The sequence below is a fragment of the Canis aureus genome, chromosome 19 (assembly GCF_053574225.1).
Source record: "Canis aureus isolate CA01 chromosome 19, VMU_Caureus_v.1.0, whole genome shotgun sequence".
Taxonomy (NCBI): Eukaryota; Metazoa; Chordata; class Mammalia; order Carnivora; family Canidae; genus Canis; species Canis aureus.
Genome location: NC_135629.1, coordinates 5,345,290 through 5,359,093, shown reverse-complemented (window position 1 = coordinate 5,359,093; position 13,804 = coordinate 5,345,290). Strand labels below are relative to the sequence as shown.

The following is a 13,804-nucleotide window of genomic DNA, read 5'->3' as shown; positions in this document are numbered from 1 at the left end:
CGGAGACGAGGCGCGCAGGGAAGGGGCGTGGCCTGCCTCGCCCCGCCCCCCCCCCTTGGGGCGGAGTCCTACTCAGCTTCCCGCGGTTCGGTGCGTCACGGTCCAGGGGAGTCTTGCCCGGGCAGCATGGCTCGGAAGCGCGCGGCCGGCAGGGAGCCGCAGGGACGCGAGCCGTGCGGCCGGAAGGCCAAGGGCAAGAGCACGGCCGCGCGTGAGGCGGCGGTGGCGGCGGCGGCGGGTGAGAGCGAGCTCTGGGGGGGGCCGGAGGCCAGGTGCGGGGTGCGGGGAGCGGGGAGGCCGAGCTCCTGGCGGTGGGGGCGGGGGCCGCGGAGCCCAAGCTGCCCAGCCTCCTGCCGGGGCCGAGGGCCGAGTGGGGACAGGCGTTGCCGTGGACGCGGGCCCCGGGAGGCGGAGGGACGCGCGGTGGTGCGCCGACCCCCGAGTGACCCAGCAGTGGTCCCACCCGGAGTTCCACGTTCGGGTTCACCCTGACTTCTCCGCCCGTACGCCCACCAGGCTTCTTACATTGGCCGAGGGCAAAGCAAAGCTCTTGAGTTTCCGCTCTTAACCTGCTCCTTCCCTCGCCTTTTCCCATCCAATGAGTGCGCCCTCCTCCCACCTTGTCAGGGTGAAGCCCTCCTTTCCCTGCGCGTACACATCCGATCCGTCGGCAGCTTCAAGCAGTTGGACCTCGGCACTGTCTTTATTTCCATGGTCCCCGTCCCTATTCAGTCGAACCATTGCAGGTGCCTCTTTACTGGTCTCCCTACTTTATCCCCCTGCAATGGTTTCCCCACCCAGCCCCACATGTGATTTAAAAAAAAAAAAAAAAATCCGATCGTGCCATGTTCCTAATTCAGACCTGTTGCTTCCCAATGCTCTTGGCCTCAAATCCAAATTCCTTACCGTGGCCTGCAAGACCTTACATGATTTGGCTGCTGCTACTTCTCTTGTTGTCTCTTAGGACTCCTTTCTTTGCCAGATGCCTCCCTTGTTGGCTTCCTTTCTGTTCCCTAAACATGCCATGTTATTTGTTACCTTGAGCCTTTGCCTTTGATCTTCCTCCTTCAATGGCTCTAGGGTAGCATATTTCGTCTGTTCCTTCAGAATTCCCAGCACCTTGAGTGCCTTATGTAAGGTGTTCTTTGCCAGGTACTCCTTATCACAGGCCCTCACAGCCAGCCTCTGTCATATTATGTAATGATCTTGTTAATTTGCTTCTTTTTTGATGGCCTATCTTCCCACGATTTAAGTTTATGAAAATGTTTCTTATTTTTTGTTATGTCCTATATTGTTTTCTCCTTCTTTGCATTTATTCCGTGCTGAATAAATATTTTAAATAATTGCATTATGCATGCTGTAGAAGGGATTTCTGGGCTCCTAAAATAATCTGGATAGATAAGGTAACCAGCAACGGCTCCTATGACACTAAATTCAATAATCCTGTGATTATCTATTTAAGTTCATCATCCATTAGTAAATAGTTATATGGAAGTCCTTTCTAAACTGAGAAGGTGATTCACCCCACAATTGATGCTCCGTTTTATTCCTTTTATAAAGTTGCACTTTATTCATTTATTCATTCACATAACGTTTTTTGATATGTACCACACAAGTACCTGCACAGGTTAGATGACAGGGGAGATAGAGATAGAGAGGAGCTTAGAGTGCCATAGTGTTGACATTTACAAAAAATATTCAAGACGGAGTGTAATATCTTGGAAGAAGGTAGCAGGCTTTGTGGCTTCTGAAGGAATAATCAAGTTTGGCGAGATTGGGAAGTGCTCTCTGAAGGAGTTACGTTTGATCTGCGACTTTAACAGTAACATTTCAGCAACTGGCTGTGAAAGGGGCTTTTATTCCAGTCAGAAGGACTGTATTCTGAATATGTGGCAGTTCAAAAATTAATAGTTGTAATCTGATGGGAAATTCCGCCTGCCTGGGTACCATTCCTTGTAGCTGAACACTTTATGTGGATGCCAGGTTGGTGCAGCTTCAACACTTAGCTGTTAATATGCAGTTGCATAAATTATTTTGCACAAATAATTTAGCCTCTCTGAACATCATCTCTGAAACATAATACTGTTTTTCAGGGTGGTTGTGAATTTTCAGTGAGATAACTGCTCCTGCCATGGTCCATGTCAGGTAATCAGATGGGCTAGCCTATAGCAGTTCACCCTAGGTGTAGGTAAGGATGCAAATTTACTCAAGCTTCACTCAAACTCAGCTACAGGAGCTACCAGTAAGTTCCCAAGGAGCTTCCCAGGAAGAGTTACAATCTTTCTTGTGGTTGGAGGGAGGAAAAATCTGGTTGTGGTTTGGGCTACAGTTGACACTGATTCAGTGACTCTCAGTGCTGTTTCTGACAGCACCTCTGTGCATGCTAAAGAAGGTGACACTTGGCTGCATTCAGCATTTTGGGACAAAGAAAACAGTTTTCTACATTATTTCCTTGTTTCTGTTAGGGCATCTCTAATTTCCTCATGTTTCTTCTTTGTGTTAATGCTTTCATTGAAATGAATCATTCATTCCTTCAGCCAGTATTTACTGAGCACCTGCTATTTCCAGGGACTGTTCTAGGTGCTAAAATTCTAGTAGTGAACAGGACAGTCAAGGTCCCTGCTCTCATGATGTCTGTGGGGAGGGGTTGGTAGGATAAGACAATAATACGTTAAGTAAATTCACACGGTGATGAGGGTTTTATGAAAAGAGTAAAAGAGGTAGAAACACTGACGTGGGGGTGGGGAAGAAGCGGCTAAGTCAGAATTGGTGGTCAAGGAAGGCCTTTTTGAGGAGGTGATATTTTGAACGAATAACTGAATGTCCTGAAGGAGCTATTCAAAGGAGGTTCTGAGGGAAGAGTTCTAGGCAGAGGAATCATTAAGTTTGAAGACTTAGGGAGAAATGAAATGAGCTTGGCCGGTTGGCTGGCCTCAGTGAGTGAGGGGAGAGTGGTAGGAATTGAGGTGGGAAAGGTAGGCAGGACTATTAGTTTGGAGACCAAGTTAAGGAGTTTGTATTTTATTCTAATTGCTATGAGATGCCACTGGCCATTTTAAGCAGGTATTTTAAAATCTCAGTAGAAGGCCAAGCAGGCCAAAGTGATAATTCCTACCCTTCTGAAATTATCATATTGAGCATAAGGAGACTGTTTAGGTGGCTCTAGATCTTGGAGAGTCCTAGAAAATAGCCTCTGGATTCTCTGGTAACCAAAAAAGTAAAGAATAATAATAATTAAAAAAAAGTAACCTGTATTTCTACTATCCAGAAATAATGTTTTATTTCATTCTAGTTTGTTTTTCTAAGTAGAAATCCTACAGTAAAAACAATGTTGCATGCTTAGCGTTTTATCATATGTCACTTTCCTTTGTCTTAAAAGATGACTGAATTATATTCCAGTATGTATACATAATGATTATGTCATGGTTGGGCATTCAGATTTTTAAAATTTGAGGGTATTGCAGTGGCTTCCTCCTTATCCTCAGGGATACATTCCAAGACCTCCCCCATCCTCAGTGGATGTCTGAAATGCAAGTAGTACTGAATGCCACATGTACTGTGCCTTTTTTCTATATACATATCTATGATAAAGTTTAATTGATAAATTAGGCACAATGAGAGATTGACGACAATAGTAAAATAGAACAGTTAAAGCAATATACTGTAGTAAAATGAATGAATATGTTCACTTTCTCAAAATATGTTTCTGTTCTGTACTCAGCCTTCTAATTCTAATGGTGATGTGAGGTGATAAAATGCCTAGTGTTGAGGTGAATGACTTAGGCTTTGTGATATAGCCTTAGGCTACTGTTGACATTCAGGAGTTTGTCGGAAGGAAGATTACCTGCTTCCACATACCAGTTGACCACAGGTAACTGAAACCACAGATGAGGGGGAATTACTGTATGAAAATGATACTATGGAAATCTTTTTGTTTCCATTCTTATCCCCCTTTTAACTCTTCTAACCCTCTCTTCAAAGCACAAAAATACACGGTTGTGCTTTTGAATCAACCAAGTAAGTTTGGTGAGGAAGACACGGTGCTTTTGAAGTATCCTCCCACCTGTGTTTTTAGATTAGCAAAAATGAAGTGTTACATGTCTTTGTTTCACATCTATTCATAGAAGGCTAAAAAGCGTTAAAAGTAACCCAAAAATCCTGATTTCAAGGCCATCCTACTCAATCTGTCAAGTCATAAAACTGTAGGCAGCTTCTGGCCTTGGAATAAGTGTCTCCAGATTCTAAAGAATTTTGAAATTTTTTGTGTTTCCATTAAAATGTTTAAAACATGAGGATGCATACGTTTTGTAAAATATTCTAAGGAAACTGAACTTGAAAATCAGTGATTTTAATTAGTGTTAGAACAAATGTCCCTCTATCATGAGGAATTTATTAAAATGTTTATTTTATTTAGATCAAAAGGGAGAGCGTTTCTCCATGCAAAAGTATATTCATGGGGAATATAAGTATTTATCCATAGTTAGTAGGACAAACCATAAATGAAAGGAATCAGGGACACCTGGGTGGTTCAGTGGTTGAGCGCCTGCCTTCGGCTCAGGGCGTGGTCCTGGGATTGAGTCCCGCTTCAGGGTCCTTGTGGGGAGCTTGCTTCTCCCTCTGCCTGTGTTTGCTTTTTCTGTGTCTCTCATGAATAAGTGAATAAAATCTTTAAAATGAATGAATGAATGAATGAAAGAAAAAAGAAAGGAATCAATCTCATATTAGGTTAATACTGCTGCTCCTTTTGGAACCTTAAAATCTAAAGTATTTTTGTTTTTCCAAAATTAACTGAAGCAGAGTCATGCAAAGGCAAAGGAAGATGCGTTATTTTAGATTCAGGATTATTCTTATGGATATATTTGCAAAATAGAAGATACCTTCCCCTGCTGTGTTAATTGATTTATTAACCTTCCAAGGAACAGACCATATCTTCAGATGCCCTAATTTAGCTAAAGCCAGCAGCTTGTGCACTTTAAAAATTTCCCTTTAACAAAAACCAATAATAATTATTCTAAGAAAATAAAGGTATTTTTAAATTACTACTGTCTTATTCCAACCCTAAACTTGCTGAGATGGTTGGTGTATGAGTATATGTTTTTGGGTTAGATTGGAAAGGTTTCGTGAAGTATGTTTTGAGCAAGGTTTGGTTTTGAAAGATGGCAGAAGCATGGATTAGTAGTAGTAGTAAGGTTGTGGAAAACTTGGACATGCTTATGAACTCAACATTTCACTTAATAGTGGGTTATTCCTAAAATAACTAGTCTCAGCAGGTAATAAATAAGCAGGGTGTTAATTAGCAGATTGATGTATTTTTCCTTCCCGGCTATTAGCTGAAATTTGAGATTTGGAAGCTAGATTTTATTGGAGTCATGTGGCAGTCTGTGTAATCCCAGGAGGAGTAGAATACGACACTGATAAAAGAAGCCGGTTTTTACTGTGAGCACAGGGTATAAACTGGGTTAGAGGCATGAGGAGGCTATAAGCTAGTTGTTGAACAAATGGGGACGGTGACCCGGTGATGGGGATGTGATCTGGAGGGAGGTGACAGAAGGGGGCTTTTCATCACCTGCCCGTGAAAGCACACTGCCTCCACCTTTCCTGTGTCACTTAATCTCGTGTTCTGTGTGGTCATCTAGATATCTCAGAAGATGAGAAACCTCTAAAGAGGAGCCTTCTCTCCAAAGTCTCACGAGCAAAGCGGAAGAGAGGCTGCAGTGGTCCTGGGGGCCCTGCCCACAGTCCAGCCAAAATGAAAGTGGCCAAGGTGTCTGTTAAATCTGAAAACCCCAAAATTGTGAAGGATGAAGCCCTCAGCGACGGGGAGGAGTTCAGGTGAGATGGCTGACAAGCTTCCAGCCAGGTCTGGATTGCTGCCCTCGGAAGTGTGAGTCCTAACACCTGCTCTTTCTCCTCACTGTGGTCTGTGCTAAAGATGGGGTCTTTAAACTCTTCCAGCTGGAGCTCAGACCACTAGTAAGATTCTTCTTAGCAATTAAAGTAGCCCCTTGAATAACCAGGTTTGCACTGCATAGGTCCACTTATACGTGGATTTTTTTTTTTTTTTTTTGGATAAATACAGTAAGCACTGTAGGTATAGTTTTTCTTGTGATTTTTAAAAATAACACATCCATTTCTCTAGCTTACTTTATTGTAAGGATGCGGTATATAATACATATAGTATATAAAATATGTGTTAATCGTCTGTATGTTACTGGTATGGCTTCCAATCAATAGTAGCCTAGTAGTAGTTAGCAGTTTTGGGGATTCGAAAGTTCTGTGCAGAATTTTGACTGTGCAAGCGGTTGGTGCCCCAACCCCACATTATTCAAAGGTCAGCTGTTTTACAGTTTACCTCCCAAACTTTTCAGATGATATGACAGCTTGCAGAAAGTGATTTGTTTGTGGTTACACAGCAAGATGGTGGCAAAAACCAGTTGAGATTTAGGCCTTCTGACTCCTGGTCCAGTGCTCTTTCTACTGCACAAAGGTACCACAAACATAAACTGTTGGCTGGCCGTTCCAGCTTTCTTTTGGACTGCTCTCCTCAGGTTCACTCTGCTCCCCCCAGGCTAGACTTCTGGTCACTCACTTGCCACATGCTCATACGGGGCACATCAAGAATGAGTTGTGCTCATTCTTCCTTCTACTTGGAATGCTTTCTTCCACCTAGAAGATGTGGATCACAGTCCATCCACTTGACAGCCTTCATTGATCCTTCCCCTTTGCCTCTTCTGAGTTCTTGCACTTACTTGTATCTTGCCACGTCCCCTGCTTACTACCCTGCAAGCTGTCTGAGGCCTGGAACCATGCCTGGTTCATTTTTGTATGCCCTGTGGCATCTAGGGCAGGGCCTTTTATTTGGCAGAAATGAAACAAGGATTTTTGCGGTTGAATGAACATGCATAGTAATACAGGGTGAACAGTAAATATGAGCTAAGTGAACACTTGATCGTCTATCTCCTAGGAAGGTTGTGTGTGGGGGAGTGGTCAAGAAAGGAAGAACAAAGAGGTAGTAGTGCCTTCAGAAACCAATCTTCCATCTTAGTCCTGGCTTTTCTGCAGTCCTCACAGAGGAAAGGAGCCCAGGAGGGGGCAGCAGTACGCAGGAGCATGAGGAAGTGTGGAAATTTTGCACTCAGGTCATCTCTTTTCCTTTATTTTCCTGAGAATGCATACCTCAGAGCTTCCTCCTGCCCAGTTGCTTCTCCCTACCAGTTGAGTTCTTTCTCCAGAGAAATCCACACACATAGACCAGGATTCTGCTACTTAAAGCTCTGCGGCCCTCCCTTCCCTCTCGGTTGAGAGTCGACTTGCAGACAAACCTGTAGCCGTGGACATTTCCACTACATTTATCCTAAGGAGAAATTTTTGTTTCTGTGGTGCTGAAAGTGGTCTGCTGAAGGGGAGTACGTGTATTTTTAGAGCTAAAGACAGGATTTTACTTGTCTGAGCTGAAATTTTAGGTGATGGTCTCACTGAGAATACACCTCAAACCTCACAGAAGCTTAAAGTAACTGCTCTAGGGATCCCTGGGTGGCACAGCGGTTTAGCACCTGCCTTTGGCCCGGGGCGCGATCCTGGAGACCCGGGATCGAATCCCACGTCGGGCTCCCGGCGCATGGAGCCTGCTCCTCCCTCTGCCTGTGTCTCTGCCTCTCTCTCTCTCTCTCTCTTCTGTGACTATCATAAATAAATAAAAATTAAAAAAAAAAAGTAACTGCTCTAAACACATTTTGCATATGAAATAGCAAAAATAGATTACGTATCAGTAACCACTTCATCTTCAGCCAATATTCAGCTAGCTGTTTATCTGTGTAGTGACCTACTTAACTAGCTAGGTATCAGTACTTTTGGTATTGTTTGTGACGTACTCGTGTATGGACACATCCCCACATACCGTAAGGTTAAATTTCTACCAGCTTCTGTCTACTTACATCATGGAGGTGGGAGGAAACAGTCATGTGACCATCAGCAAATGTGAATTCCTTCTACTTTTTTATTCTTTATAAAGGTTTTATTTTATTTATTTGAGAGAGAGCAAGCACAGAGGGAGAAGGAGAAGCAGACTCCCTGCTGAGCAGGGAGCCTGATGCAGGGCTCCATCCCAGGACCCCGGGATTATGACCTGAGCTGAAGGCAGGCACTTAACTGACTGAGCCAGCCAGGCCCCAAGTTCCCTTTTCACTGTGTTGTCTACCTGCCTGTGTATACACATAGATTTCATAGCTTCTACTTTTTTTTTTTTTAAAGATTTTATTTATTCATGAGAGACACAGGCAGAGACACAGGCAGAGGAAGAAGCAGGCTCCCTGTAGGGAGCCCGACATGAGACTTGGTCCCAGGACCCTGGGATCATGCCCCGAGCCAAAGGCAGATGCTCAACCACTGGCCATCCAGGCACCCCACAGCTTTTAGTTCTGAAACTCATATTATTATGGTTTCTTCTAAGTTTTCCTGTACCACACTTCCAGACACAGCTGTGTTTTCCCTCACACAGCTCTAGGCTGTGGGTTCATTGCCTTCCTTCTGTTAAAGGCACGTCTAGTGTCAGACTGATGATCAGAGCATGTCTTGAGCCCTTGAGACGCACCAGTGATGGAGGGAATGAGGCTCAGAGTTCACATATTATCTTTAAATAATTGTCATAGGTTCTCAGTCGAAGAAGGAGTCCTTAGAATTCCACTTAGCTTGAATGCACTAGGACGTGTGAGCCTTCTTCACCTTCCCTGCTATGATCTTTACACAGGGACTTCGCCAGTGTTCGGAAGAAGGCACACCCTTCACAGAGAGAGGCTGCTGTGGACAAAGGCAGCTGTGAAGGAGATGATGAGGAAGAGAGTGAAGACGAATGGGAAGAGGTAGAAGGTACAAGAGCTATGTGATCCTGTTTTTCCATTTGAGTCGGCTGGGAGTCATGTCACTAAGTTGCAATCTCGTTTCCTTTTGAAACTAAGTACCACCAAATAAGGTTGTGGTAAGGACTTGCTTTCCATGCAAGGAAAAATTCATGACCAGGTTACCAAAGAAGGGTGTGTATTTTCTTCCCCTTTTGGCTGTCAGTGGTTAGATCACGAGATGGAGGCAGCATCATTTCGTAGGAAGCACACAGGTTTTAAGAGTAGTGAGATTTGGGTTCAGAGCCCCGTCTTAGCATTTGTATAGCTGTGTGAACAAGAAAATCCACCTGTCAGAGCTGTTATTTCACAATAACAGTAAGCACAACAGTAAGCACTGAAGGCTCACCGTGAGCTGTTCACAGGGTAGACTCCCAGGATTATAGTGGGGGAGGAAAGGTTTGGAATGTAATCTGCCTAAAGCATCCTGTACTTACAGTAAATGGCAGCTAATGTTATCATCTCTGATTTCTTCTGTCTAGCTTGACTTCATCCCAGCTTTTGATTTTGAAATGGTTTTTGAAAACCTACAAACCAATTTAAAATTAGCACATTGACTCTTCACCTAGATTCAGTAATTTTAACATTTGCCATAGTGAATGTATCTTTCTCCAGATACACAATGTGCACAGTGTGAAAGTAAGACGGCAGACATCCTGGCACTTTTCATGCATTTCCTGAGAATAAGACCACCTCCTGCATGATAAATATTTTCACACTTAAAAAAAATGAAAAGTCTCTAATTGTTACAAAAATATGCTTCATAGCTGTTTGTTTCTAACCCAGGATCTAATCAAAGTGTGTTACACCTCTTTAGTCTCCTATAGTCTAGAACAGTGCACCCCATCCAGCATCTTTTTTTGCTTTTTGTAGAACTGCTGTTTTTGAAGTTTTGGCCTTTTCCTTTGTAGGATGTCTCATACTCTAGTTTTGTCTGATAAACAGGCATCTGAGGATGTTTCACTATCCCCTGGTTTCTTACAAACTGTAAGTTCAAATTTGATTGAACTTAGGTTAAACTTTTTTTTTTTTTTTTTTTTAAGATTTTATTTATTTATTTGAGAGAGGGAGCAGGAGAGCACAAGCGTTGGAGAGGGGGAAGCAGGTTTCCTGATGAGCAGGGTACCCAAAACAGGGCTTGATCCCAGAACCCTGGGATCACGACCTCATGACCTGAGCCAATAGCCACTTAACCGACTGAATCACCCAGGTGCCCCTAAACTTTTTTTGGGGCAAGAATACTTCACAGCTTTGTACTTCATACTGCATCCATTAAGAGGCACCTCACATCAGGTTGCTCTACTAGTGTTGCTAAGTTTGAGCACGTCATGTGGTACTGCCAGATTGTGACAATATAAAGGCATGTTTTCCCGCTGTAATTAACCTTCTTAGGTTGTACTCTGATTCTGTGTGAACATCTTATTTATTCTAAACAACTTTTTATTTAATGGTTTTTATGATGCATGGATCTTTACTGAATCAGAGATTATTACATTGAGTATTCCAGAATGGAATATTCCAATTCTCTCATCTCATATGCATTTATCAGTTGACTTTGATGTGTAAAGAAGAGCTCTCTCTTTTAAGAATTGTATTTATTTTGAGTATCACTTAAAGATATTTAAAAATTAATAATTTATCAGTTATTATCACTATGCTTTCTGATCTTCAAGTTGTCCCAGTGGGAGCCCCTTTAAGCCAACTACCCTACTATTTGACATGGTCTCATTTGTTTTTGAGAACATTCTGGTTTTCTGGCACAAGGTGTTACAGGTCCACCCTGTACTCTTCTTGCTCTAGATGTGTAACAGCTTTTGTTTCTCCAGAAAGCCCTGGCTCATTTTAGTAGGGACTGGTATGTAGTAAACCAGATCTTGACATTAGGTGTGTTCATTGCCAATGGGGTGTCATTGCTTCTGGACCTAGAGACTCTTTAAAAGGGTCTTTGCTTACGAAGTTCACAAATCCAGCTCTGAATTCAGTTTATTTTAACTGTGCTTTACAAGTGATATAGAAGGTAAAGAGATTTAAAAAAGATGTGTTCCTTATTATAAGTTTGTGATTGGGGCTGGAAGGCCCCTGAGTCATGCCTGTATACAAAGCAAATTATGATACGCGTTATTGTAGTAATACAGAGAATAGGAAATTGTTCTTATTTGGCTTTTTTTTTTTTTTTTTTTTTTTTTCTTGGAGAAAGCCTAAGTCTCTACTAAAACACTCATGAGCATCAGCTCCTTGATACCAGAGTTCTGGATCTAACTCAGTTCAATATCCCTGTGCCTCAGTTTCCTGCTCTAAGGGCTCTTTCTCTGGGTTGCTATTCAAGTTAGATAAGAAATGTAAAACAGCTTAGTCTGTGACATTTTTGAGGTACTCAAAGCATGGTACGAATATGGGTCTTCTACCTTGGATCTGTTCCTAACTCCATCCCATCAGAACCTCCATTTTGTTTAATACGAAAGCTAATGTAATAATTATTACTGTTTTTTTTTTTAAGATTTTATTTATTTTGAGAGAGAGTGTGTGCACATGTGTGCATGTGGACAAGGAGAGGGAGAGAGAATCTCAAGCCGACTCCATGCTGAGCACAGAGCCTGATGTGGGGCTTGATCCCACAACCCTGAGATCATGACCTGAGCCAAAACCAAGAGTTAGACATTTAACCAACTGAGTCACCCAGGTGCCCCTATTATTACTGATTTTAAAATTTCATTTATTTTTTTTAAAGATTTATTTATTTTAGCGGGGAGGGGAAGGGGAGAGGGAGAGAGAGACTCCCAGGCAGACTCCCCACTGAGTACAGAGCCCAATGTGGGGCTCAATCCTAAGACCTGAGACCATGACCCAAACCAATATCAAAAGACAGATGCTTAACTGACTGAGCCACACAGGCACCCATGATTTTTAAAAATTATTATTATTGGGGCACTTGGGTGGCTCAGTGGTTGAGCATCCATCTTTGATCAGGTTGTGTTCCTGGGGTCCTGGGATCGAGTTCTGTATTGGGCTCCCTGCAGGGAGCCTGATCCTCCCTCTGCCTATGTCTCTGCCTCTCTCTCTGTGTCTCTCTTGAATAAATAAAATCTTTAAAAAAATAAAAATTATTATTATCACTAGAACTTGGTGAGCCTGTGCCAGGTGATGTGGGAGAAAATGCAGCCTTCTCTAAATCCGTTCTGCCTGTGAAACCAGTGGAGATAGAGATTGAAACACCCCAGCAGGCGAAAGCAAGAGAAAGAAGGTAAGATTAGGCCCTTGTCTCTAGATTCCAGTCACAAATAATCAGCAAGGGCTGCTACTTAATGAAAGCTTTTGAGAAACACAGAGGAGACTAGGGCTGAGTATCAAAGTGGTCAGGAGCCTTCAGTGAGAGTCCTGGGTTCACTTTTCGGACTTGAACGAGAATCTTGGTTTGTTCTCTGGCAGGGGAGGACATAGGAAGAAGAAACTCTTACCTATTGGGTATCTGTTAAGTGCTGAGGGCTCTGCAAGTTGTCCATTATCTTACATAAACTTTAGTGTGTGAATGAGGACCTGGAGGCTCAGAGAAATTAAATAACATTTCAGGAGTCACTCAGCCAGGAAGTGGATGAGCAAGATCTAAATTCTCTCCTGCCAACTCGACACTCATGCTTTTGCACTATGTCACACTGCACGATTTGAGGCAGTGCCCCACTATGGTAGGGAGCCCCCATTCCATCCCAGGACCACTGCCACTTCTGGTGGCTTGGGAACGTGGAACACAATGTCTGGTGGTTAATTGGCTAAAGAGTACCACTCTTTGATGGGCATGTTATTAGACATGAACGAAGGAGTTGATAGAAGTCATTCAGGAAGCATCAAGTTTTCTTACAGGTGCATGGGACATAGGCATGGAAGAGATTTTACAGCAGAACAGCGCATACCAGTGAATGTGCGCCAGTTTAACCCAAAAATACTGGTGCTAAGGAGGGAATCAGGAATTGAGAGGTCAGACAGGCAGGCAAGACTCCTTGGTGGATGTGCACTTCAAAGCATGTCCATGAGGCATGATGGGTAGAGAATGTCCCAAGCCACCGTGTTCAGGTGAGAAGGACCAGAAAAGTCTGCAGAGAGTAGCCAGCTTGCAGATTGGCCCCAGTGGCACAGCCTTGTGCAGGAAAACAAGGATAGTGATTCCCGAGCTGTTACACATGAAAGAAGGTAATTGGAAGCTGGGGTCAGGTGTCAGTCTCCCACTTCATTCTCCCAATTTTTTCAATATGCCTTGCAGTGAAAGGATAAAAGTGGAGTTTGAGACTTATCTCCGGAGGATGATGAAACGTTTCAGTAAAGAAGTCCGTGAGGACACCCACAAGGTAAGGGCAGGGGGGCGAGGGGATAGTGTCCTCGCTGCCGAGGCAGGGTGGTGTGGTGCACTCCCTCCATCTCTTCTTCCACCTGTTTCATAACCTCAGTTCCCATCTCCACTGAAGAGACCACGGCTTTGACTTCATCAGGTAGTTACTGAACGGTATTATGGACTTTGCAGGGTACTTGGCCTTGTGGGGATAGAGACTCATAGAAAGCTCATTTCCTGCCATTAGGGAACGTCTGATCTCCCATATGGAACAAGACAGACTTCAAAACAGGAAATTCAAGACTCAGGACCAAGAAAAGGATCAGTGTGGATCTAGTGGCTGAGGAAGGTGGCTTTATTTACAACAAAGTCCAACAGAGATTGGTGGTGGGGATGCTACCCTCGCTCACTTCAGAGGGCATGGCAGGACGAGCTGTGTGTCTGCGTCTTGGAGGGATGTGCGGTAGAGGCCTGTGCTAAGTGAGGGAAGGGCACTTTGATGTCCCTCTGGCTGGCAGTGGGCAGCCAGAGTGGGTAGAGCTGGCAGGCAGGGAAAGAGATGGTGTCTGCAGCAGCCGCAGAAACCTGGAGG

At 43.6% G+C, this 13,804-nt stretch overlaps 1 protein-coding gene across 1 annotated transcript in view; it reads left to right on the top strand.

Annotated features, from left to right (window-relative positions):
• The first annotated feature begins 61 nt into the window (after positions 1-61).
• Positions 62-13,804, top strand: part of XPC (XPC complex subunit, DNA damage recognition and repair factor) — a 29,204-nt gene continuing 15,461 nt past the window's right edge. The window contains exons 1-5 of the mRNA XM_077857688.1: positions 62-238; positions 5,637-5,832; positions 8,747-8,865; positions 12,012-12,135; positions 13,147-13,231. Coding sequence (XP_077713814.1) covers positions 127-238; positions 5,637-5,832; positions 8,747-8,865; positions 12,012-12,135; positions 13,147-13,231 — 636 coding nt within the window. The 5' untranslated portion in view covers positions 62-126. The remainder of the gene's footprint in view (positions 239-5,636; positions 5,833-8,746; positions 8,866-12,011; positions 12,136-13,146; positions 13,232-13,804) is intronic.